General features: G+C 46.7%; 1 protein-coding gene across 20 annotated transcripts in view; it reads right to left on the bottom strand.

Annotated features, from left to right (window-relative positions):
- The window catches only part of DIP2A (disco interacting protein 2 homolog A), a 92,069-nt gene that overhangs the window by 41,592 nt on the left and 23,183 nt on the right, over positions 1–27,294 (bottom strand). For 15 of the 20 annotated variants that reach the window (XR_009540843.1, XR_009540844.1, XR_009540847.1 and 12 more), the window contains 6 exons: positions 25,216–25,335; positions 23,906–24,133; positions 19,585–19,719; positions 12,484–12,603; positions 11,167–11,364; positions 3,117–3,208 (listed from right to left, as the gene is read on the bottom strand). Coding sequence is in view for 10 of the 20 variants with exons in the window: in XM_060151150.1 (XP_060007133.1) it covers positions 3,117–3,208; positions 11,167–11,364; positions 12,484–12,603; positions 19,585–19,719; positions 23,906–24,133; positions 25,216–25,335 (893 nt within the window). In the remaining 10 variants the exon portion in view is untranslated. Of the gene's footprint in view, positions 1–3,116; positions 3,209–11,166; positions 11,365–12,483; positions 12,604–19,584; positions 19,723–23,905; positions 24,134–25,215; positions 25,336–27,294 lie in introns of those variants that run through there. The other 5 variants (XR_009540851.1, XM_060151147.1, XM_060151148.1 and 2 more) reach the window with 3 other exon arrangements.

Here is a 27,294-nt window from a genome sequence, read left to right as displayed (position 1 = left end):
CCACCATCAAGTAGCCCAGGTGAAAAACAACTGGACATGAGGAGGGAACCAGGAATCAAAGTCTATCAAAAGGTCTTCCAAAAGAAAAAATCCTGACACCAATGTTTTACTTGGACAGACCTTCGCTCAAGACCAAAACATTAACAGAGGAGGGTGGTGGGCAGAGAACTCAGCAAGACCCCTACAGCTGCCCTCTCAGAGTCTCCAGGGGGGGCCCACTTCCTGCTCCCACCTGGTCATCATGCTGCCACTGTTTAAATTACATATTCTATTACATTTACCTTACATTTTTATTTTTATGAAAAAGTTTTAAAACACAGAATCAAAATGACGAAAAGTACTAACGAAAAGCAACACCCATATCACCCTTCCCCACTCCCCAAGACAGCCACTCTTAACATGCTTTATATCCTCTTTTTGCCAACTGCTCTTATCTTTTTCGATACTATGCTCACACTGCTGTGTCTTACGTGTGAAGGTATTTGGACATGTGTTTTATTTCCTGTTACTGTAGACAAACACTGAGCCCTCTTCATTCCCCATCTTTCTCTTCTCCCATCATCCCAATTTCCATTTCTTATAATGTCTGGTTAAGTTAAAAGCTATTTATGGGATGAGGTTTTTCTAAGTCCCAAATATTGTAATAATAGTGTGCTCGAAACCTACATGATAAGTCAGAATAGTATTTGAGGGAACCGTTAACACAGGGCCTTCGAGGGCTTTGGATAATTAATAACCCTGTACTTCATAAGACAAAATTTAAGCTGTATCTGTATCAAAATTCTGTACTTGAGGACTGGAAATCAAGTTTCTAATAAGTTTGTTGAAAACGGCAAAGATCTCCTTTGAAAGTTGGTGTTAATTGCATTTGTCCCACGATTAAGAACTGTGACCTTTAGCCTAGAGACTGGATGTCTGGTAGAACATACATGTCCTTAGAGAATCTGTTATAAAGGTTGTGTTTGTTCACTTATATGAAGTATATTATCACAGGAGGATGAACTTGCCATTCATTTCCAATCACTAAATCAATCGCTAACTGTGATTTCATCAATCCTTTATAATTAACCCAATTACGTGGATTCACTTGCAAGTCAACGAAGTATCTGGAAGTCCTTGTCCTTGCAAGAACTTTCTTCAAGAGAAAGAAATTTGTGATCCTTAGAATCATTCATTTTAAAGCACAACATAAGTCAGGGGTTCCGACAGGTTTGTTCTAAAGCGCCAGGTATCATAAGGAATCATTCCTGTACTGTTTACGTTTCTACAGCCAAGCGTGCCCCTTCTCTCTGGTGGTGACAGCCACTGCCTCTTTCACCGGCTTCCCTTCATCTGTGTGCACCGGCCACCTTGCTCGGAAATGCCCCGCTGGGTGTGTCAAACCTGTCAATAGTATTTCTAAATAGCCAACCAGTCAGGTAAGCTCCTGGGTTTCACCAGCTGCTGACCAGCCTGCCCACCTGGGGCCTCGCCCTTCTGGTCCTGTCCGGCTGCTCCTCGCCCACAGCTCGCAGTCACCCTGGGCCACCCTGGTGGCTCTCCTGTTTGGACCACTCACTCGTATGCGGGAGCGCTCCCTCTGTGAGCTTCCCAAGAAAGAGCCCAGTCTTCTGAGTCCTGCCTGTCTGAGAATGGTGCCCCACCCTCACATCCGTCGACTGCCCAGGAAGACCGTACTCCCTCTGGGCTTCCGAAGCACAGCTGTCTCCCCCAGTGCCACACTGAGAAACTGAGGCCCCCTGGGGTTGCTGGCCTCTGTGCACAGCCCACTTTCCCCAGGAGGCTGCGAGGTTCCTGCACCCTGCCCTACGCAGCACTGGGGTAAGCGCCTCGGTGGGGGTCCCCGCACCGCCTGCCGGTCCTTCGCCCCCCCCCCCGCCCCCCGCTCCGGGGTATAGTCTTGCATCATCATTAGCATTAAAAACTTTCTACTCTCTGTTCCCCCTTCTCTTTCTGGAAGTCCTATTAGTCAGATGTCGGCCTTCTTGATCAAGTCTAATCTGCACCGTTTTTCCTTCCTACTTTCCATCTCGGTCTCCCCCACTAGCATCTTCTTGTTGATTTATGGAGCAATATCTTCACCTCAGATCTCCAGGGATATTAAGACTAATTAAAAAAAAAAAAAACAACTGTTTTCCGTATCTAGCTTTCCTCCAAGTAGGTCTGCTTCCTCTTCCTCCCTCCCTCCCCCCACTTTCCCCTTTTCTTTTTTTCCCCATTTTTTGCCCTTTGGTTGTGCTCTTTCACATTGAAGTTTCGTGGTCCATAAATGTCCTTGGCTACTGGTCCACATTAAAGACTGAGGCACTCGAGAGCAGTCTGAAACCCCACACCATCCTGTCAACCTACAGCTTCCCTGATGGGTGACCTGACCTCAGGCAACCTTTCTCACTGGGGATTTCACGGCTGAGTATGCTGGCTTTCACCATGCTGGACCTCCCGCTACACCAGGGTTCCCCAAGTCTGGCTCAGTTTGCCTAGAGCAGTGCTGTGTAGCAGAACTTCCCACAATGGTGGAATCGTTTTTTCTCCGAGCTATCAAATATGGTAGTTAGTTGTCAGCCACACGCAGTGACTGAACCCTGGAAATGGGGCTCGTGCAACTAAGGAACTAAAACTCTAATTTCATTTAATTTGGGTTAATTTAAACAGCCCCCTGTGGCTATTGCCAACCATGCTGGGCAGTGCAGGACGAGGAACTGAGCCCCAAGCCTCCTCTCAGTTCTGTTCTGGCCACATGGAAGAGGGAAGGAGATGAATATAAAACACACAGAGTTTCAAAGTAAGGTCAACGTTTCTTCACAAAACTTAAGCTTTGGAAATGTAGCACTGATTAATATCTGACATTAATATTTTTATTAAAATCAACACATATGAAGTCAAAGAGAAAAGAGGTTTAAGAAACAGGAAAGGGGCAATAAGGGAGAATAAAAGGAACGATCATTTTACCTACATCAACACAAACTTTTTCCACATTTAATATTTTTTCATTGCTGACTTAAATCCCTTGTATTAATGCTGTAAATCTGAACAACTGAGAGCACACTGATGTCAATGAAACAGATTTTTAGTCTCCATTCTCACTCATTCCAACAAAGGTGCATTTGGTTACTTACTCTGTCTCCGGGTTTAAGTAGTGGTTCATTCTTACTAGTCAGTTTATTAAGTAGAGTATAAGCTAGTTTTAAACTCCGACTCCAAAGTTTGCCTAAAATAAAATAAAAATACTAAGCAATGTAAAATTTAAGAAACTAATAATTAGCATTTTAACGTAGCAATCATAACATCCCATTAACATACCATTATTAGTCTATTGCTGAAAATTCAGGTAGTTTCCAATTGATAATTATTTTGCACAATGCTGCAATGAAGTTTTCTCTTAAAAACAACTTACAGATTTATTTTTCTTAACAGAAAAGTAAAACAGCATTTTATTATAGAAAATTTAGAATGTAGAAAAGCCAGCTGAAAAAAGCATTCTGTTATATATGTATACACACAGACACACACACACATGCATAATTTTTAAGAAATGGGATCATACTTCACCCTTTTTTCAATCAACATTGCACTGTGAATGCGCTTTCGTGTCTTTGAATGTGTCTCAATTATATCCCTTATAAGAGTGGCATATAAGTCATTTAACCTTTACAACAACAATTCATGAGGTGGGTCCATCTTCATCTCTGCTTCCACTCAAGAGGAGACAGTCAGGGAGATGTTAGGGAACCTGGCAGAGCCACGGGTGGCTGGAGGGGAGCGTCTGGACCCCTCCTGAAGGTGCCCAGCCCTGTGGGTGCTTCCCTGAGGAACGCGGCACATGATACACGGGACAGTGAAGGGCAGGGGGAGAGGGGGAGGAAGACAGAAACGCCTGAAGTCCACCCCAAACCGGAAGCAGCCCTCCCACTCACCCTGCGCGGTGCAGCAAAGCAGGAAGACAGAGCCGTCCTTCTCCCTCCCCACCCCTTGGCAACCACGCGGCAACCACACGCCCTTTGCTGTAAATAGTCTAAACTCGGGCACAACGTTGTGAGATAAGTGGACTGTGGGGCCTGAGAAATAAATGAGAAAAATAGTCAACTCAAAACACCGCTGCCTTTGCCTAAATAGAAAGGTCAACTCAAGCTGTTAATAACTGTAACTGTAACACGTAAAGATTTCCAAACTGAATCCAGATATTTATAAAAAGAAAAACGCATCATGACCTCTCTGCAACCATGCAAAGAGGTTTAACAGAAAATCAACATAATTTGCCACATTAACAGAATAAAGGTGAAAAAAACTAAAATAATTTACCATTCAGGATTTTAAAAATCCTTCTTAAATTTGGGATGAAAGGAAACTTCCTTAATGTGATTGTTAAAAGTCATCTTTAAAAATTCCACAGGCGGTATCATAACTAATGGTCAGATATTGAAAGCTTTCCCTCAGAGAGCAGGAGTAAGTCAAGGACAGCTGCCTTTTACTGAAAGTCTCAGCCAATGCGACTGGGGTGAAAGCGGCAGAGAAGGTAAAACAATAAGAAACAAAACTGTCATTATTTGCAGAAGACGTGACTGCACATATCATGAATCCTATAACTGAAATCAGCAAGGCTATCAGATATAACAGCAATACGCAAATAGCATTTAGTATCTATGTGCCATCAATAAACAGCAAATAAAAATTTTAATGATACTATTTATAATAAGATTTAAATAAACATGCCAAATATCTAAGAAAATGTGTTACAAAAAATATGCAAAGTCTCCCCCCAGAAACTTATAAAACAGTACTGAGGTTGAAAAAGATTTGAATGAACGGAGGAACCTATTATGTCCATTTGCTAGAAGGCACCGTAATGCAAACGTGCTAATTCTCCTCAAACTGCTCAAGGCAACGATAACCGAAACCTCAACAGGTGTGTTTGTGGCACCTGACACAAACTGACACTGAAATACCAGGGCGAGAGAAGCCAAGACATTCTGGAAGAAGGAGACAAGACAGGAAGACTTTCTCAATGGACGTCAAGAATATTATAAAGCGACAGCAATTCAGAGAGTGTGGCTGGGACTTCCTGCGGTCCAGTGGTTAAGACTTCGCCTTCCAATGCAGGGGGTGTGGGTTCGATCCCTGGTTGGGGAGCTAAGATCCCACATGCCTCAAGGCCAAAAAACCAAGACATAAAACAGAAGCAACACTGTAACAAATTCAATAAAGACTTTAAAAACTGTCCACAACAAAAAAAATCTTTAAAAAAAAAAAAGGGCTTCCCTGGTGGTGCAGTGGTTGAGAGTCCACCTGCCGATGCAGGGGACACGGGTTCGTGCCCCAGTCCGGGAAGATCCCACATGCCGCGGAGCGGCTGGGCCCGTGAGCCGTGGCCACTGAGCCTGTGCATCCGGAGCCTGTGCTCCGCGGAGGCAGAGGCCACAACAGTGAGAGGCCCGCGTACCGCAAAAAAAAAAAAAAAAAAAAAAAAAGAGCGTGCTATTGGCGTAAGGGTAGAATATAAATCAACGTGATAAAACAAAAAACCCCAAACAGACCCACCCCCGTGTGGACAACTCCACTTACAACACAGGTAGCACCAAGGGGACAAGAACGGGACAACTGCCATCTTTCCTGAAGAACTGACCCGGAGGCCAGGCCCACACCACACACACAAACTAAACTCCCTCCGGGTGGGCGGCAAGTCTAAACGCGGGTGGGAGAACAGCAGAGCTAGAGCCCAGGAGGGGAGGAGGGAAGCCTGCTGCAGGGCCGTGAGCGGCCAGGGCACACAGTAAGCCGCCAACAAGGACTGGCATCCAGAACACACAAAACGCCCACAAATAACCCTGTATAAAAATGTGCAAAAGATTCAACAACACTTCACAAAAGAGAAAACCCAAATGATCAAAAACAGGAAAAGATCTCAACCTACTTAGTCATCAGGAAAAGGCAAATTAGCACCACAACGACTGTCACCATATTCTCACCAGATTAGCCAAAATTAATAAGCCTGCCAATGACAGGGAGAAGGTGGGACTCATACACTGATCAGGTGAGTGCAAACTGGAAAAGTCTGGAATTATCTGATAAATGTAAAGATGTCATAATCCCAGAACTAGCTAGCGCCTCCTCTCCTAAGTACATACCCTACAAAAATGCACGCTTACACACCAGGTAGCACATACCGGAATGTTCCCGGTAGCACTGTCTGTAACAATTAAAACTGGAAATGACCCAAAAGTCCATCAACAGTATAATGGAGACATACATTCTGAAATATTCAATATTCATTCCTCAACAGAAATGAATGAGCTACAACTATACACAATGATACAGATGAATCTTAAAAGCATAAAGGTCGGAGACTCTGCTTCCACACAGGAAGGAGCAGTGGTGGCAGACCAGCACTCGCACCCAAAATGACTTAAGACTGGATAAAATGCAAAACCATCTGTCGGAAGCAGCAAAGACAACTAGAGGAGTTAAGACCCCTGGGGAAACCCTTGGGAGGTGAGCTGACCTTCAGCAGCTGTTCTTACAAAAGCGGGGGGGGGGGGGGGGGGCGGGGCTTAGCGTCTGGCACCCACAGGAGACGAACATCTCACGGCCTTGCGCCCCTCGGAGTGCTGCTGCTGGGGCGCGGAGACTGGGGCTTCAAGAGGAGTCTGCTGAATCTCGGGGCCATGCACAGCGGGTGGAAACCTCTGAAAGGCCAGGCAGAGCCCCCAAGTCGCCACATAAGACAAAACCCGTGGTTGGGGACCCCCCCCCGCACAAGAGGAAAGGGTCACACAGATCACACCAATTTTATAAAATGTGAATAAAGGAAAACAGAAAATCTCCAAACTGAAGTATATATATAAAAAGGATGCCATGGGACTTCCCTGGTGGTCCAGTGGTTAAGAATCAGTTTTGCAATGCAGGGGACGTGGGTTCAATCCCTGGTTGGGGAAGTAAGATCCCACATGCCGCAGGGCAACTAAGCCCGTGCGCCACAACTACTGAGCTTGCATGCCACAACTAGAGAGCCCAGGTGCCACAACTAGAAAGAAGCCTGTGGGCTGCAACAAAGAGCCCATGCACCACAATGAAAGATCCCGCATGCTGCAGCTAAGACCCGACACAGCCAAAATTAATCAATTATCAAATTTTTAAAAAAGAACACAAAATATGAAAAAGGCACGTGGGACTCAGAAAAGGTATTAATATAAATGTAATCAGACTCCCAGGAGGATAGGAGAGAGAAATGGGGAAGAAGCACTATATCAAGAAATTATGGCTATAATTTTCCAAAAACTGATGAAAGATACCATTCCATTGATCTACGAAGCCCTGTGGACCCCAAGCAGGAAACTTCCAAAGAACATAACAGCTAAATATGTACATCACAGTAAGACAGATGCAAGCCAAAGCCAAAAAGCCATCACAGGGAAAAAGACACATCCTCATCCAGAGAGGAGCGATAATCTGGCATCTCACTCCTCAAAAGATATCACAGAAGTCTTCAGAGTGCTGACAGATGCCTGTCCGCCTTCAGAAAGGAAGACGCGGGCAGTCCCACAGCCAGCAGGAGAGGTTACAGTGGGAAACGCGGAGTGGCAGGAAGGAACATTCCGCAAAGGAAAGAAAAAACAGCACGACTCCTGACTTAAAAAGCAAGAATAGTGAGTGGTGTCTTACGGGTGTAGTGGATACAGACTTAAAACGCAAGACAAGGAGAGAAGGACCACAGGCTGGGGTCTTCAGGAAGCACTGAGGCAGAGCAAGGCACAAGAAGGGCTCCCGGGAAGTGCGGGACAGTGAATGCGGGTGACGCCGTCCGGCCGCAGTCCCTGCAGACTCCCTCACAAGGGAAGTCTGTGCTGAATGGAACACAGGCCTGGTCCCAATGCCTCGTGTAACCCGCACCCGGAAGCTGAATTCCAGGTGGAGGCTGTCAGCAAAGCACACTCATGAGTGCGCAGCGAGCTCCTTTCTTAAAGAATTACAGGGTTTCCCTGGTGGCACAGTGGTTGAGAGTCCGCCTGCCGATGCAGGGGACATAGGTTCGTGCCCCGGTCTGGGAAGATCCCACATGCCGCGGAGCGGCTGGGCCTGTGAGCCGTGGCCGCTGAGCCTGCACGTCCGGAGCCTGTGCTCCGCAACGGGAGAGGCCACAACAGTGAGAGGCCCGCGTACCGCAGAACAAAAACAAAAACAAACAAAAAAAAAAAGAATTACAGAGCCATGTCTCTAACGAGCACAGGTGCGAAGACCCCAAACAGAATACGGGCAACTAGAATCCAGGCGTTTATTGAAAAGATATCTCGGCCAAGTGGGATTTAATCCAGGAATGCAAGGGCTGCTTTACATTTGAAAATTAATCAATGTAATTCATCAAATTAGTGGAGGAGGGCAGAGAAACTGTATGGTCAGCTCGATGAAGCAGAAAAAGCCAACCCATGGTGCGAAACTTTCAGCAAACTAGAAACAGAACTTCATTATGACAAAGAATTTCTACCATAAAACAAGCAAAAAAGCTACAGTAAACAGCGTACTTCAAGACCAATTGCTTTCCACCTAAGACAGAGAAGGATTCACACTGCACTGGCGGTTCCAGCCTGTGCAGTGAGACAAGAACAGAAACCGAAGGTGTGAGAACTAGAAAGGCCAAGACAACACCGTCATTGCTCACAGGGGCTCAACTTGTGCACAGGATGTCCAAAACTACTCATTAATAGACCAAAAAGAATTAATATGTCACTTTCACAAGATCACTAGATACAAAGTCACCATTTAAAAGATCAATTGCATTTCTATTTACAAGCAACAATTGAGTAGAAAAAAATTTAATCATTCCATTACAATAGGAATAAATCTAACGAAAGAAGCTCAAGACTCCTGGACTCAAAAGCGTAAAACGTCACTGAGAGAAACTAAAGTAGGCCTTCAAAGGCGGGATATTCCAGGGTCATGAGCTGGAAGATCCCATAAATGCAACGACACCGATTCGCCTCAAGCTGGACAATGGGTTCAGTGCACTGCCAGTCAATACCCCAGAAGGATTTTTTTCTGGAAATGGACAAGCTGATTCTAAAGTTTACTTGGAGGGCTTCCCTGGTTGGTGCAGTGGTTAAGAATCCTCCTGCCAATGCAGGGAACACGGGTTCGAGCCCTGGTCCGGGAAGACCCCACATGCCACGGAGCAACAAAGCCTGTGCACCAAAATTACTGAGTCTGCGCTCTAGAGCCCGCGAGCCACAACTACTGAGCCCGTGTGCCACAACTACTGAAGCCCACGCACCTAGAGCCCGTGCTCCACAACAAGAGAAGCCACCGCAGTGAGAAGCCTGCGCATTGCAACAAAGAGTAGCTGAGTAGCCCCCGCTCACCGCAACTAGAGAAAGCCCGCCTGCAGCAATGAAGACCCAACGCAGCCAAAAATAAATAAATAAATAAATAAGTTTACTTGGAAATGTAAAGGGCCAAGAATAGTCAAGGAGGGCTTCCCTGGTGACACAGTGGTTGAGAGTCCGCCTACCAATGCAGGGGACACGGGTTCGTGCCCCGGTCCGGGAAGATCCCACATGCCACAAAGTGGCTGGGCCCGTGAGCCATGGCCGCTGAACCTGCGCATCCGGAGCCTGTGCTCCGCAACGGGAGAGGCCACGACAGTGAGAGGTCCGCGTACCGCAAAAAAAAAAAAAAAAAAAAGAATAGTCAAGGAAATCTTGAGGCGCAATCGCAGAGCTGGAGGACTGACATCCAACACAGACTCGTAAAGCTCCAGCAACTCAGCAAGCGCGGATGGTGAAGAGGACAGACCCACAAGTACAGTTTTCACCTGACGGATGACAAAGCCATATCTGGGGGAAGGGCTGCTTCTCAACAAATGATAGTGGGTCAATTCCATTCATAGGAGAGAAAATGAGTCCAAGTTCACACCATACACAAAACTAAACTGTAGATGGATCATAACAACAAGTGTGAAAAGTAGAACGAGTCTTCAGAAGAAGACTCGGAGGAGGAGAATGCCTTTGTGACCTTAGGTCTGGCAAAGACTTCCTACACAGAAGAGAAAGCACAAACAACGGAGAAAACAGATGAATCAGACTACATTAACCTGAGCCTAGGTTAAGGCTTCTTATTCCTCTAAAGCCACAATTAAAAGTGTTAAAAGGCAGTGCAAAGGGTGGAAGAAGATATTTGCAAAACATGTACTGGACAAAAGGTGTGTATCTGAAACATAAAAAGCATTAGCAAGCGAACAGAAAAATGAGCCAAAGATCTGGGTACTTCATAGAAGGAGGTGTTCAAGCTGCCAGTAAGCACATTAGAAGCACCCTCGGCACCAGGCACTGGACACCACGATGCTCCCTCAAGGAAGGCGAACGGGGACAGACAGTATCCAGTGCTGGGACTCCTCCCCCAGGGCTGGGGGGGTGGAAACAGCTCGCCAGCTCGTCCTGAAGCTGACGTGCGAGTCCTACGCCTACAGCAGCACGAACGCCTGCCTACACGTCCACCTCAGACCCACAGAGAACGTTCACAACAGCCTGACACGCAGCAGCCCCGGAGCAGACACAACCCAGACGCCCACCTGCCGCTGAGCTCAGACGTTGCATTCTCACAATGAGATACCATCCATCAACGAGCATGAACTGACCATGCAGCACACAGCACAGGGATGAACCTCAGACAACGCTGAGCAAGACGCAGCCCAGAGCACCTCGGACTGGCTCACACCCAGCGGTCAGCAGGGCGCTGGCCTCGGCTGTGGGGGACGCCGGCCTGGGGGCCAGAAGTGCCTCGGGGCTGAGTGCTCTGTGAAAACATGTCCGGCCAAATGCACGCGATTCGTGTTACATAAACACGTAGAATGGAACCAAAAGATGCCAAACACGAAAAACACATACTGCTTGACGCCACTTGTCCAAAGTTCAAAATGAGACAAAACTAAACTCCACTGTTCAGAAATGCACACACAGATGTGAACGCTCGAAACCACCAGGCAGGAAGTGGTCCCCCGGTGGGGGAAGGGCAGTGGCCCGGGAGGGGCCCCCGGGGGGAGGCGAGGTTCTGTTTCCCTGCCAGCTGTGTCAGCTTGTCAGGAATCTGTTCTCTCATGGTCCTCAAGCTGCACGTCTGTGTTGTACGACATGTAATATTTCACAGCTAGCCAGCGCCCAGCTGCTTTCTGTTGACACTTGCCATAGGTGAGGGTGTAGACGGCCTTCCCCGTGGTATCCAGGGCGGTCAGGCACGGGGCTTTGGGCTGCGTGGTGCCCCACTGCTGCAAGGTGGCCAGCAGTGACGGCGGCCAGGTGCTGCCCACGGCCAGCAGCTCCCCCTTCAGCACCGCCGTCTGGCCGCCCTCAGGCTTCGGCTGACCTGGATCTGGTTGCTGCACTACAAGCAAAACCGAGTGTGAAAAGCAGCATTTCACAGAAGCAGGCACGTACTCTACCGTTAGGCATTCACATTTTATACTTTTCTTCCTTAAAAATACCAATTATAAGAAGGCTATTAGATTTCCCCATCATTGTAACAGTCACAGACCAACTGAGCAAGGATGGAAAGAGAGCTAGTCATGGATCAAGATGAATCCTGGCTACTGTAACCCCAGGATTACAACGACCCCCAGGCTTTCACCCAGAAGGCACCTGAGAAGCAGGTGTCCCCACTTATAAAGGATGAGAGTAGAATAACCACTTCAGTTTAGGTGCTCAAACCACGTTGAATGAAAAGAATAAAGTAAAATCTCTTACGTTTCCAGTGGATATGTCATCAAGATTTGCCCAAATGTACGAAAGACTTCCTAAAAAGCATTCATAGCATTGAACTCTGAATTTGAAAGGCGTGATCTGATTACACAGACGTGCCCTAACAGCCATGTCTAATCCCCAAGTAGGAGGAGACACCAGAGCTTGTCTGTGGGACTACTGCACAGCAGAGGTGCAAGGCCGGGGGCAGGGGGTGGCCTGGTGTCCCGAGGCCCCAGCCACACATCACACGCTGCTATCTTGTACGGGGCTTCACTTCTCTTACTTTTCTACAGATTTATACTCCTTTCTGTTTCTTGGTAATTAAAAAAAATAAGTCTATTCTTTTTCTCCAAATATATATATCATTCATAAATGAGAGGCTAAAATCCTGAAAAAGAGACCAAACTTTGCTAAAGATATAATAATTTAAAACCAAGGGGAAAATAAATAAATAAAACCACGGGAAGACAAGTATTTCAGATTTAAAGTTTAAATAAAAATTTAAATCATGGAAGTAAAATGAAATCTTAGACGTATTCTAACAAAGTACTAACCACTGGACCAGAGGCACAGAGAGACGCTGTCTCTTAACTACAAGCTGTTGACACAGAGCCCGAGGTCATGTGTGACGCTGAGGTCCCCACCACACACGATGACCACAGAGTCTGGGTCTGACCCACATATGAAGAACGTTTGCCTGCGTCCTCAGTTGTAACGGCCACCCTGTCTGCACAAACTAGTATGCCGGAGTTGGGACACTCACCTTCCAACACCTCCTCCAAATCATCCACGAAGAACTCCTTCAGTGGAGGGCGCTTTGGTTTCTTCAGGGTGTTAAGAAGCTGCTGGATCTTGGAGGACACTCTGCTGCTCACGGGGACACCTGCCACGGGAAGAGAGCACTGAGGCTGGATGCGGAACCCAGGTCCAGAGACCACCCGCGTGAGTGCGTCAGAACTTGTAAATCCAACCAAGCATTGGCCCCCTCAAATGGCCATTTTGGAATTTATTAGTTCATTTGACAAATGTTTACTGAATGCCTTCCAGGAACCAGAACTTGTTCTAAGCTAGCGGTTTTCAGAGTGGCCCAGGGACCCCTGGGGGTGCCCGAGACCCTTTCAGGGGTCACATTATAGACGCCATTTGCTCTTTCCCTCTCCTCTCTCACACGCGCACAGTGGAGGTTTCCAGAGGCCACACAGTGCGGGACGCCCAGCAGACGGAACCCACCCAGACGCTGCTCTCTCGCCAGCTATGAGAGACCAGCAACCGCAGCAGACAAGCCTACCCTTCTCACGGCATCTCGTTGTATTAGAACTGTTTTCATAAATATGTGCTACTTATGTTAAGAGATAATGAGCTTATTATTGTTATTTTTAAATGAGTTAGTAAATATTTTAAAAAATCTTTAGTTTTAATTTCTAATATGGTAAATATACAGAGATATAACCCGCATAAGCTAAAAGCTCTCTGGTGTCCTCCATAATTATTAAGGAAGATGTAAAGTCAGCCAAGACAGATAAGAGTCTGCCCTCAAACAGGCCACCGTCTGCTGCACAAAACCCAGCAGAAATATGTACATGTGCTGGTGGAACAGGGCACCAGCCTCGGTGACAAGCGCTCCGAGGGAAAGGCACGTGGGAACACAAGCAGGCGCTCTGGCAGAGGAGGCGAGGGCAAGGCCTGGAGCCCCAGCCACCCCCGAGCACTGCGAGGCAGCTGGCACCTCCCTCCTCCAGGGCTGGGCCAGCGATCGAGAGCTGCACTCGCTGGCCTGGTCAGCAGTCTCCCTTGTCCTTTACAACACCAGCACTCTGAAAGAGTCCAGTTCTTTCCATCATTAAGTAGCACATACCTCATCCTGCATTTGCTTGAGGTTTTCTCAGGATTCAAGTCAGATGCTGCATTCCTGGCTGAAGCAGTACCTGAGCATCACGTCCAGACCCACGGGACACCCACCTACCCTCCGGGAGACGCGGGTTTCTGTCACCCGGGCCATGTGCCGTGCAGGGCTCCACTATCGGTACTATTTTTGGCTTGTGCCACCAATAAGAGTGTGAGAGGAGACACTTCAGGACCTCACGAGTATCCCGATCTTCACCCAGCTCCCCCTCCATTTAACAGCCGCTGGTCGTTCTGCCAGAGGCAAGGTTTACTGCAACGGTTGCTGAATTACTTTCCAGCTTGAGCAGTCCACTGACATTTACGGCTGACGCCTGACTTCCTTCCTCCCTTCCTGGTTCTCCTGAGAGGGACAGGTGCTGAAGGCCAAGACCTGGTGCCTCGGTGTGCTCACTGCTGCCGCTCCGTGTCTTTCTTCTTCTAGCACACGGAGCTGAGAACGAATGCTGTGCACATGCACACGTATGTACCCATGGATATGCATACCCCCTACACATACAATACACATGTGCACACGGGCCGCGTAACAGATACAGGTCTCTATCCTAGAGCCCCGAGTCCACGCCAGGGCCCCCAGTGCTGTGCTCCACGTCTGGGCGCCTTCCTTCTGCAGCGAGAACCCTGGCTCCCAACACCAACACCTTCGCTCAGTGCTATCACAGATACAGAATCAGTTCCAACTGTTGTACCCAAACCACTACAGAAACAAAGCTAGGAACAAGAGTTCAGAATTGGTTTTCTGTGCTTCCTACACAGCCTCGTCCCGGACCGAGGGTGCTGTGTCCATCACTGACCTCTGTCAGCTCTCTCCCCTCACCCTCTTAAGGGTGGCTACGTAGTTCTTGGAAATACAATCAGGTTTGTTTACTTACAATTCCTTTCAGTTTTAGGGTTTTTCCCTTCCTTCCATCCATTAAGTTTATGTTTTGAATGTGTAGAACGTACTTCTAAAAATCACAACTATATAAAAAGATAAACTCAAAGAAATGTCACTCCCTCCTAAAGTCCTTCTGCCCACCCCACCCCATGCACCTGCGGGTTGAACCAGCCCACTGCTTTCTGGCTTATCCTTCCTGCATTTCCTTCTATAGAGATAGATTTATGCTTGCTTTATTTTCCTATTTCTCACACAAAAGGCGGTGTACTATAAACGTTTCTTTACTCTTCGCCTTTTCACTTAATGTCTCCCGGAAAAGCACCTCATTCCAGGTCATAAAGGTCTTCTCGCTACTCCTGGCAGCTGCGCGGTCCGCCACAGTGTGAATGTACCAGGTTTATTCAACCAGTTTGAGAGGCTTGGATAACAGGTACTTCCCAATATTTTGGAGGTATAGACAGTGCTGCGATGAACGACCTCGTTTGCACGTGTTTCCTTATTTTTAGAGGTGTGCATTCAGGGTAAACTCCTACACTGGCACTGCTGGGTCCAAATGGAAGCACAGACACAGATCTTACCAACTGCTCTTCCAGAGAGGCTGAGCTGCTTTGCATTCCCACCAACAATGTGTATTTCCCTAATTGCGAAAAAGGCTGAATGAACATCATGTGTAAGAACTATTTTTACATTTCTTTTTGTGAATTGTCTGTATTTTCTGCTTATTTTCCTGTACTAGGAGCTGGCAAACTTTTTCTTAAAGGGCTAGAGAGTAAATATTTGGGGCCGTGGCACCGTCTCTGCCATCACGAAAGCAGCAGACGATGTGGGAGGGGCAGGCGTGGCAGCAACTGAATCAAGACAAACAGAAAAACCTCCCGATAAACACATTCTGGATTTAAAATAAAGAAACTGGAAGAAGAAGAGCAAAGGAAAGCCAAAGTAAGGAGAAGGAAAGAAGTAATATATATGAGTAGAAATAAATGCAATAGAAAAAAAAGATAAACAATAGAGAAAAACAATTACACTAAAACTGGTTCTTTGAAAGATAAACAAAATCCAGTGAACGCTCTAGCTAGAACGATTAAGATGAAGAGTGAGGAGACCCTAACTGCTGGTGTCAGGACCGGGCAGGACAGCATCGCAGGTCCCACACCAACCCATAATGAGGGAACCTGCGGAGCGGAGGCAAGACGGACAAACTCCTCCAAAGACACAAAACTGACGTGAGAACAAAAGAGGAAGGAACACTGCTCAATTCATTTGAGATGAGTATTATCTTGATACCAAAACCAGACAAAAATCCCAGACCAGTATTTATCTCAAACATAGACACAAATCCTTAACAAAATACTAGTAAATCAAATCCACAATACGTAAGAGGGGTAATACACCATAACCAAGTGGGGTTTATCTTGAGAACATACCTTTGGCTTAATCTTCAAAAATCAGTCAATGAAATGTACTATATTAACAAACTATGAAAGAAAAACCATGTGATGAGTGTAACACATTTTAAAAATCATTTAACAAAAATCATGATAAAAATTTTCAGAAAACTAGGGGAAAAAAAGGAACGTCCCCAGCCTGATGAAGAGCATCTATGAAAAACCCATGGCTAACACCACAATTAAAAAGTGAAAAGCGGATCTTTCCCCTAAAATGGGAAACGAGGCAAGTTGTGTCCACTCTTGACATTTCTAACTGACATTACTACAAGTCCTAGAAACTGCAATAAAGCCAGGAAACTGAATGTTCCTATAGGCAAACAATTTGGAAAGAAAAGTAAGATGGTATTCATAGACAATATGATCATACATGTGGAAATCTTACAGAATCTACCAAAAAGACTACTAGAATTAATGTAAGGTCAATATACAAGAACCGACTATGTTTCTCTAGATGAGCAATAAACAACTGGAAAAAAATTTAAATACCATTTGTACAATAATAGCATCAAAAAATATAACGTATTTTGAGATAATTTTTTTTAATGTACACATTTTTAAATATTTATTTATTTATTTGGTTGCACCTGGTCTTGGTTGTGGCAGGTGGGCTCCTTAGCTGCGGCAGGAAGGCTCCTTTGCTGCGGTTCGCAGGCTCCTTTAGTTGTGGCATGGATCGAACCCAGGCTCCCCGCGTTGGGAGCGCAGAGTCTTAACCGCTGCACCACCAGGGAAGTCCCTATTCTGAGATAATTTTAACAAAACATGTGCAATACCTGTACACTGAAAGCTACAAAACAGTGCTGAAATTTTTTTTTAAAGAGCTAAGTAAATGGAGAGATATACCATATTTATCAATTGAAACATATGGTATTGTTAAGATGCCAATTCTCTCCAAATTGATCTAGAGAGTCAGTGAAGTACCAGTCAAAACCCAGCAGGAATTCTGGTAGAAGTTAACAAACTGATTTTAAACTATATATTAAGATACAAAGGAACTGGAATAGCTAAGGCAATTTTTTAAATGAAAAGAAGAGTTGAAGACAAACTACAGTACACAATTTCAAGATCTATTATATAACCCCCCCACACACATATACATATATGATCATGACAGTGTGGTACCGGTATAAGGACAGACAAAGCAGTGGAACAGCGTACAGAGCCCAGAAACAGGCTTCTCTCACATGCGGTCCACCGATCTTCACTAAAGATGCCAAAGAAACTGGATAGGGAAAGAAGGGTCTTTGTATTACATGATCCTAGAACAACCGGACACCCATATACAGCAAAGTGAACTTAGGTTCATACCTTGCACTGATATTAAACTTAACTCAAAATGAATCATACACCTAAACATAAAACATAAAACTATAGGAGAAAACCTTTATGACCTCGGGTTAGGAAAATATATCTCAGATATAACACAAAAATAGGATCCATGAAAGAAAAAAATGGTAAACTGGACTTCATCAAAACTAAAAACTTCTGCTCTCTGAAAGGCACTATTAAGAGAATGAAAACACAAGCCATAGACTGGGAGAAAGTACAATTTGTAAACCTGATAAAGAACTTGTATCTAGATTATATAAAGAACTCTCAAAACTTAGTAAGAAAACAAACAACACATTTTAAAAAGTAAGCCAAAGATTGGAACAGACTCTTCTAAAAAGATATATAGATGGCAAATAAGCACATGAAAAGATGCTAAACATCATCAGTCATTAGGGAGATGCAAATTAAAACTATAATGAGATACCTCTACACACCTATTAGGATGGTTAAAATTTAAAAACCGACAATACCAATTCTCGGCAATGATGTGGAGGAACTGGGACTCTTTTTTTTTTTTTTTTGCGGTACGCGGGCCTCTCACTGTTGTGGCCTCCCCCGTTGCGGAGCACAGGCTCCGGACGCGCAGACTCAGCGGCCATGGCTCACGGGCCCAGCCGCTCCGCGGCATGTGGGATCTTCCCGGACCGGGGCACGAACCCGCATCCCCTGCATCGGAAGGCGGACTCTCAACCATTGCGCCACCAGGGAAGCCCAGAACTGGGACTCTTATCACTAACAGTGGGGATGTAAAATGGTACAACCACTTGGGAAATCAGTCTGGCAATTTCTTAAAAAGCTAAAACATAAACCTACTATATGATCCAGGTTTTCTTCTAGGTATTGACCCCAAATAAATGAATGGATATACCCACACAAAGACTTGTAAAGGAATAGTCACAGCAGCTTTACCTCTAATAGACAAAAACTGGAAACACCCCAAATATCCATCAGTAGGTGAAAAGATAAACTAGGGTGCATCTGTAGGATGAAATAGATCAAGAAAGGGAATGAACTGTTGATACATGCGAGAACATGGATGAATTTCGAAATCATTTTGCAGAGTGGCAGAGGTCAGGCAATAAAGAGTAAATGCTGGGCGATTCTATTTATATAAAATCCTAGAAAGTGCAAACTAATCTATAGTGTCAGGAAGTAAATCAGCGGTTGTCTGAGGGAAGCCAAAAAGGGCAGCAAAGAGCTGTTACAAAGGCATACAAGGAAGGAAGCCTCCAGGAGCGCTGGGTGTGCTGGCTGCAGTGGGGGTTTCACGGTGTACATGTCTCTTAAAGCTGATAAAATTACACACGTTAATATGTGCAGTAGAAAATATGTCATTTATACCTCAACCAAGTTCTTAAAATATTTTAAATAGGGACTTCCCTGGTGGTGCGGTGGTTAAGAATCCGTCTTGCAATGCAGGGGATGCTGGTTTGATCCCTGGTCGGGGAACTAAGATCCCACAGGCCACGGGGCAACTAAGCCTGTAAGATGCAACTATAGAGAAGCCCGCGCACCGCGCGCTGCAACGAAAGATCCCACGTGCCACAACTAAGTCCCAACGCAGCCAAAAAATAAATAAATAAATATTTAGAAAAAGAAAATTTAGAGAGTAACAAATTAAAATTTTAAAATCTATCTAACAAATGTAAAGCCTGCTTCATGTTGACTTAGTTTCTCCTCTTGCACCTGAACAAGGAGTTGAAAGACCTCAACAAAATCTGACCAACTGCTCAGGAGTATAAAACACTCCTGAGATACTCTGGATTTTTCTTTAACTCAAATTTGGCACATTGGAAGGAAAACTCCATGTGATTCTGATAAAAGATACTGGAAACTGTTTCAAAAGGAAATAGTGCAAATGAGGAGACGAGACTCATGCTGACATCTCGGGGCCTGCATGTGGGACAGCCCAGCCATGGCTGCACTGATCACAGGCTGCTGAGGAGGGAGACTGCAGGGGCTGCTGTCCCAGGCGGGGCTGCTGTCCCAGGCAGGGCTGCCCTCATCCTACTGGGTCCACGAAAGGAAACTTCCCCAGCTTCTCATTTTCCCACAGTACCGTAGATCCAAACTCTGGGCGTCTGATTTAAATGTGAAGGCTTTCTCCTCCCTACTCCCCTCTTTCCCCATCTGACCAATTCCGAAGCTATTCCTGATTATTTCTCCGCAAGATATACACACGGGCAGTTTAAGTGCACCAGGATGATACCTGATGGCTGGCTCAGGTTTGCTAAACTGAAGACACCAAGGTGAGGTCCAATACCTGTGCTCTGCTGTCTCAAAAGAAGGAAGAGAGGATGCTCACCACCTGCCGTCTCTAGGACGCTCCTGCTGCCCCCCCGAGGGGCTCCTCTCATAGAAGCCAGCTGTGGACGCTCACAGTAGGTGTGCTGATGCTGTGCGAGGCCCGTAGTGACATCGGGAGGGGCAGAGTGCAGATCTGCTTTTGAAAAACAAACCCAGAATAAAGGTGCTGTTAATTCAGGAGAGCACTAACCTTAAGTTGCTGTTTAAACCCCATTCGGCTGAAGCTTCACTAGCTGAGCTCTAAGCAAGGCATGGGGCATTCTGCCTCATTTTGCTTTTCCGGTTGACCGAGGCACATCGGATCCTGTGAACTCTGAACTCCAGACATGGCCCGACAGCACCGCGTGCAGGTGGCCATCCAGTTCTCAGAGGGAACTAGACCAGAACCACCAACTACGGCACAGAGACGGTGCAAGGAACTCGCCTTTCCCGACGGCCTAATGAGGTTTTACTTAGAAATCTCCCTCAATGAAGCAGAAACACATTTTAAATCAATTGTTGTTGGAACATTTTTCATTGTATTATGAGAAAAATTGCCAGGCTTCTATAAACTATCCCCACGCCCCCAAAAGGCAAGTTGGCTGTCATGCAGACACGAACCTTTGCAGTCTTCACAGAATAAACCTACACAGATTAAAAACTATCCCTCCTGCCAGTTCAAAAGCCTCACTATTAAGAGGCTGCAATCAGGTTCTTAAGGCAGAATTTATTAATGTCACATTTAAAGACAAACTATGTCAGGTACAAAAAATGTTTAAAGTCACTCCTCCCACTGTCTGAATGTCGACTCTGGGTTTCGTTTTCACTGTATGGCATTTTTATCTGTTCGGATACTGGTTGGCTGAGAGCTGCTGTAGCATCTCTGCTACAACCAAGCCTTCCACCAGGAAAGTACCGAGTCTGGACCTAGCGTGACGCTCGTCCACTCTTGAGAATCGATACTGATCTGTAGTCTCTTTAGTCTTCAAATGAATGCTCCCACCATCATAGATGGCACCTTGATACTTAAAATTTTTTAATGCCAATCATTTATCTATCATTTCATAACCTAGGCAGTATGCAATCTAAGAATTTTTAAAAATATGTAGAAAGATGAAATTATGTGGCAGAAAAACACAAACTCACTATTAACATAGCAGAAAACACCACCTGGAAAAACTAACTTTTTGACAACAGTTTTCACAACCCTTGAAAAAGCTTGATATTAATGAAATTAGCATTTTACAGTACGCCTATCACAAAGTTCTTTCAGTTTAAAAAGGAATTTCCCTGCCCTTCCAAATCTAGCAAAAAAAAAAAAGTGATTTTAACAGTTATTAATGAAAAAAGGTACAAATGGTAACCTCAACTACAAAGTAGTTTCTTAAAATAGCTGCATAAAAATAAGCAAACTACACTCAAAATAAAAATGAACTACTAGGACTTACTGGTGGTGCAATGGTTAAGAATCCACCTGCCAATGAAGGGGACACAGGTCGGAGCCCTGGTCCGGGAAGATCCCACGTGCCGCAGAACAACTAAGCCAGCGCGCCACAACTACTGAGCCTGTGCTCTAGAGCCCACGAGCCACAACTACTGAGCCTGCGAGCCACAACGACTGAAGCCCGCGCGCCTAGAGCCCGTGCTCTGCAACAAGAGAAGCCACCGCAATGAGAAGCCCGCGCACCGCAACGAAGAGTAGCCCCCAATCGCCGCAAGTAGAGAAAGCCTGTGCACAGCAACGAAGACCCAATGCAGCCAAAAATAAATAAATAAATAAATAAATTTACAACAAAACAAAACTGAACTACTGTAATTAAACGTACTGCTTTTAAATATAGGTATTTACTTTGTGTCCAAATGTTTTATGTATATGATTTTCCTAACCCAAAATTGAAAATGATACATATTTTTAATTACCTTTACCTAACATTTTCTGCCTCCAATTTTTTACAGTCATCTTCTTTCTACACTTCTTTCCTTAGCCCAAATTGAAGAATTCTCTAGTGTCAGAAACTAAAACAAAGGGTGGTTTTTATAACAAGGAGAGGGAAATGGAGTATTTTTCAGATTTAAAAATTCAGGTCAAACAGGTAGCATATGAAGGTTACAAACAACAGTAAGGTATCAAGTAGAGCCCGAGTTAAGATGTTTAGAATCTACCAGAACGAATCACACAATGTGTACGTAAGGCCAGGCAAGCAGGACGCGAGAAGAGTGGCCTCAGCCACAGCTGCACACCAGGAGTCCTCCACCCACAGAGGTGACAAACCCACCTGTACGTCTTTACAGCCAGGACCTTCCGGGGATGGAGACGCCCACTCAAACACACCTTATGTTCAAAACATCCCACAACCCTGAGGAGTCGAGGGCTGTCTGCTTAAACATTCTGAACTGTGGTCAGTTTCTCACGCTAAATATGCTTCTATTTCTAACCCACCAGGAAGCTGTGTTTACGACAGCTCGGCAATGGCTGATACAAGCAAACTCTAACCTATTCCCCTCACCGTCGAACGCAGAAGAGAGCTTCGGGAAGCTGAACTAAGCGAAGAGAACATTCAAACACTACTGCTTTCCTCACACTGGAGGTACCTGTGTATTTCCAAAATGTGAAATCGCTGTGACAAACAGGAAAATATATCCATCTCAAGCTGTTTTCAAGCTCTCCACTGTAAACCCCCGTGAGGGCAGGTGGGCTATAAACACCAGCCATTTTAGGACCCCCAGGAAAGCTACCAAAACAATCCTGGCAGGCTGTTTCCAAAGGAGCCTTTTCTCGTAACGCAAACTCCCCAGGACAGTCCTGACAGCCCGACCCCAGCGGTCTTGGAGCCTCCTCCACCTGCCGGAAGCAGGTCGAGGCGTCATGAGTTCTCACCCAAGACTCACAGCACGAGCTCCACAGAAATGTGCAGACGTCTGCAGTGACACAGCCAATGACAAACAAAGAGCATCCCTGATGGGCCCACAGAGGCCAGAGATGGAAGACGTCAGTCACTTACAATGCCCAGTCCAGCCAAATGACCAAGATCTTACATAAAAGCAGTTCCAGCACCTGAGACCTGGGCCTGCCTGGGGGGTGTTAACCCACTGGGACCCCACCCAAAACACTGGCCAGTCATGGGCACACCTCTGATGCACCATTTTGGTTTTAGCAGAACAGCAGCTAACAGCAAAGAAAATGAACAGGAATCAGAAAACTGTGGGCCAGCCCTGGCTCCAGCACAGCCAGCTGTGTGGTCTCAGGCAGGCTACAATCACACAACTTAGCTCTTCCCTCCACACCTGGAAGGAAGAGGGTGTTCAGATGACCCCAGCAATACTGATGCACCATCTGAGAAGTACACTTTTTTAAGGTACTCGTGCAAGAATGTATATGGGCTTTGCATGCCAGCTACGTTACTAGTTTTGCTTTTAAAAAAATGACTTTAAATGGTGAAAGGCTTGCAATGTTTTCCTTTCTAAGATTAATGTTATTTATTTATTTTTGGCTGTGTTGGGTCTTCATTGCTGTGCGCGGGCTTTCTCTAATTGCGTTGAGCAGGGGCTACTTTCACTGCAGCGTGCGGGCTTCTCATTGCGGTGGCTTCTCTTGTTGCGGAGCACGGGCTCTAGGCGCGCAGGCTCCAGTAGTTGTGGCACGTGTACTCAGTAGTTGTGGCACGTGGGCTTCAGTAGCTGTGGCACGAGGGCTCAGTTGTGGCTCGCGGGCTCTAGAGCGCAGGCTCAGTAGTTGTGGCACACCGGCTTAGTTGCTCCGTGGCACGTGAGATCTTCCCGGACCAGGGCTCAAACCCATGTCCCCTGCACTGGCAGGAGGATTCTTAACCACTGCGTCACCAGGGAAGCCCCTAAGGTTAATGTAGTTTAAAGGGCCGGGTGACTTGGAAAAGGTCTGGGCACCCGTATGACTGAGCTCTGACTGACATCTCTTTTCAGGTTGAGGGCCGTCTAACCCTGGTACGTGGAGAAAGAAAGGCCGGACGGCGGCTGCAGCCCCAGCCCCGCCTTGGGATGCCCAGTGCAGGGACAACCGAGGGCTCCAGCTGCACACACAAGGAAGGAGCAAGGGCGGGGACCACGTGCAGGTGGCAGGCCCCGATCGTCAGGGACTGTCCACCTGTGCAGGCCGCCGCCTCCAGAGCGGAAACACCAGGCACTCATCAGGGACCCCGGGGGAGGCCCACACGCCACAGGGTCTGGCTGGGGCTGCCAAACCACAGAAGCATCAGGAACCACTTTTGTTACCGAAAGGACATTTTCCGTAGGAAAAGGAGAAGGTGGGTCTGGCTGGGCGCGGGGGCTCCCCTGCCTGGAGGGGCCCCTGCGGCTGTACCGACCTACGCGGGCGAGGGCCGCGGGGCCTACGGGCACGGCGGCGGCACTGGGCACGGCGGCAGGCCGCCCTCCCGGGTGAGATGAGGTGCAGGATGCGGCGGAGGAGGCGGGCAAGCCCTGAACGGCCTGGTCAAGCCAGGGCGCGACACCGGCGTGGCTCTGGAGCGGCGCGGAGGCCAGTCGCCCGGGCCGCTGTAAAGAGTCCTCGTCTTCTGAGGCGGACGACGTGTCTGTGGTCAGAATAACGAGGACAGGCATGAGGGGGGCGTCCTCCGGGGCGGAGTCCCCACTGGCCCCAGCCGGCCCGTGCCCTGGGCCCCTGCACAGCCGCGCCCGCGGGTCCACGAGGGCCTGCGTCTGACCGGCCGTGAGCCCCGCGGCCGGGCTCCCCTGGAGGCTCGGTCTCGGGGCGCCACGCCCGGAGGCACAGCCAGCCGCAAGCCTGACGGCCTCAGTGCGTGCTGTGGGGTCCCGGGAGTCCACCCCCAGGGCACCTGCCTCCCTTCAGCAGACGTGACTGAGCTCTGAAAAGAGCCCCTGCCTGAGACCACCGCCTCGGGCAAGAAAAGTGAGGTGAGCTCTGGTTTCATCCAGTCAGCAGGACTGCATTTTATCACGGGTTTCACAGTTACCAGTAAGTTCTTTAAAAACTGGGTAGTATCTATGGTTATACTCAGTAGAAACAAGAATTTGACAGCCATTTCTAAGACTTTTTTTGTAAGTGAGGAAGCATCACCAAAACGCTCTGCTTATCTTGCAGACCTGGTGTGTTTGGTTTTTTACCATGTCTTCAAACCAAACATGCACGTCACCAGTTTCGTGACTCAAATAACCAGACAGGCAGCAGCCTCGTGCTCTCAAGCACCTGGACAGGGTTTTCAAAGAAACTTCAGACATACTAACTATCCTGAAGAGAGACTCCACATACAAGTTTTCATTTCTAATGGTCACGACAACAAAAGCACAATAACAAAATAAATAACCCTCCAAATAGCCTTATTCTTTCCCATTTAAGGCCTGGTAACAACATAACAAGTAATAGCTAGTGAGATGAGAATAATTTTAGAATTCTGAATTCAGGGAACTCTGTCATTCCATGAAGTACGTACTCCAGGTTCCTCTCTTTACTAAAAGACACAAACTGCATCTTAGTGAAAAAATTAAAATATACACAGATGTCCTGTAGAAAGCAAGTCTGCACCCCCCCACACACACACACACACCCCCACACACACACACTCTTCACTACAGTCGGAGGCTGTGCCGCCCCAACGGGAAACCCCTCCCAGGCCACCGTGACCCTGCCCAGTACCTGGAGGTGTGTAGGCCTCCACGGCCGTGTGCGTGAGGACGGAGCGCCTCTTGGAAGGCATGGGCATCTTCCTCTCTTTGTATTTGGCCAAAGCTGCCTGCACGGCCTCGGTATGAACATCTGCACGGAAAGAACAGCAACAAAAACACGTGTTACAAGATTCCTTATGAAGTAACAAAACCATGGTTCACGTCTTTATTTGTTTTCACTGAGTGTAAAAGGAACACAAGCTCAGCCTACACGTGGGTCCCACACATTGGTCCTAGATTTCCATAAATATTCCTCGGCTTGTAGATTTGACTTTGGAAATATTTTCAGATTTAAATCAAAAAGAAGAAATCCTCCAAACTGAAAATAATATGAAACATGAACCTAATGTGCTCTGACTGTGGCACAAACCACTCCAAGTGGCGCTAAAGCCCTGTGGTCAGACCGTCAAGCCGCTACCCCAGACAAGCCCCAGGACGGCAGAACCGCACAGGGAACGCAGGCTCTCCTGCAGTCTTGCTGCCGGTGGTCACGGGGGCCCCGCCACACTGCCACGCTTGTGGTCGAGTGTGAGAGAGCAAACAAAGAGGGGCCTGACGGTCTCGCTCCATCGCCCCTCCCTGGAGACCAAGACACTCGTGAGGGAAACAAGAGACACAAACAGAGACCAAAAGTGAGGGAAAACCCTGCAGTCCTGAATCTGAGTGAAAATTATCAGCATGAACACATGTGGCATTTTATCTTTAGATAGTATGTCTTAACCTCTGTCCCTAACAATGTCTAGGAATGATGACAAGCCCAATAGCAATGAGCATCCCTACCACCCAGACTGTGGTCTTAAAGTACCATCCTCACTGCAAGCACCCTGAGACATGGTGGATTCTAGGGTGGGGGCAGGGAGCACACAGGGGAGCCTGGAGCATTGCATCCTAACAGCCATAAGTACACGGCCCAGTGACCCAAATGCCAGAGCCGATGTGGAGACGCTCCCAAAGGCTCATAAAGATGGGGCAGTTGGAACATCACCAAGGATAAATGCTGGAAGGTCTGAATATCAACTACAATGCTAAAAAACAAGATAAAAGAAAAGAAAGGAAGGAAGAGAGGAAGCAAAAGTAATTGGCTGCCTTTGGAGGATGCCGGTGACCTAACCCATTATTTTAAAAAGGAGTAAACAGATGGAAAGAATTGAGTGTTTCTCCAGGTTCTCCTGTGCCCTGTGGTGAGCGAGCACAAGTTTCTCTCCATAGAAGCAGTCCAGCCATTTTGCCACCCTAATGAACAAATGGGTCTGCCAGCATCCCAAGGAGGAGAGAGACTCAGGCCTGCAGTGCCTCTTGATGAGAGAACACAGAACCCTAAGTGACCTGCTGGAGCCATGGAGCCGCCGGACCACAGCCCAGGCCCCAAGACCGAGTTATCAAAGGTGGAAACACACATCAGCCACCTGAGGTATGTGCAACCACATTTGGATCCTGGGTCCAAACAAACTGTTTTTTTTCCCAAACCACAGGAACATTTGGGTATTTGATACTAAGGAATTATTGTTAATTATTTTGTGACAATGGCATTATCTTTTAGAGATAACATGCATTCTTTTCAGATACAGAAGCCAAGAATATTATGCCCTCTAAATGAAATAACATGATCTCTGAGATGTGCTTCAAAATCACATGGGAAGGGAGGAAGCAGGGGATTGATGAAGAAGCCAAGACTGAGCCTGAGCACGGCAGGAACTGTGGGGGCTGGACGAGTCTGGGCCTCATCACACCACCAAGTCCACTTTTGTACATGTTCAAATTTTCCCCAACAAAATGTTTTTAAAGCATTTAGAAACCTTATAGTAAAATGGCTCATAGGGTACTATCAGGAAAGATGAAAAATTCACACCTAGGCGTATTAAAGTACAATTTACAAATATCAAAGACAGCCAGCCAATCCTAAAAGCTCCCAGAGAAAGAGCAAATCATCTTGAAGGCTCAGGAAACAGACGGACTTTACTCAGGAGTAAACACCGGGTGCAAGAAAGCAACACAGCTGAAGAAACGAGTGTTGAACCTAGAATTTTATATCCAGCCAAAGTATCATTTA

Source organism: Lagenorhynchus albirostris, chromosome 5, assembly GCF_949774975.1.
Source record: "Lagenorhynchus albirostris chromosome 5, mLagAlb1.1, whole genome shotgun sequence".
Lineage (NCBI taxonomy): Eukaryota > Metazoa > Chordata > Mammalia > Artiodactyla > Delphinidae > Lagenorhynchus > Lagenorhynchus albirostris.
This window is presented reverse-complemented; position numbering and strand designations above follow the sequence as displayed.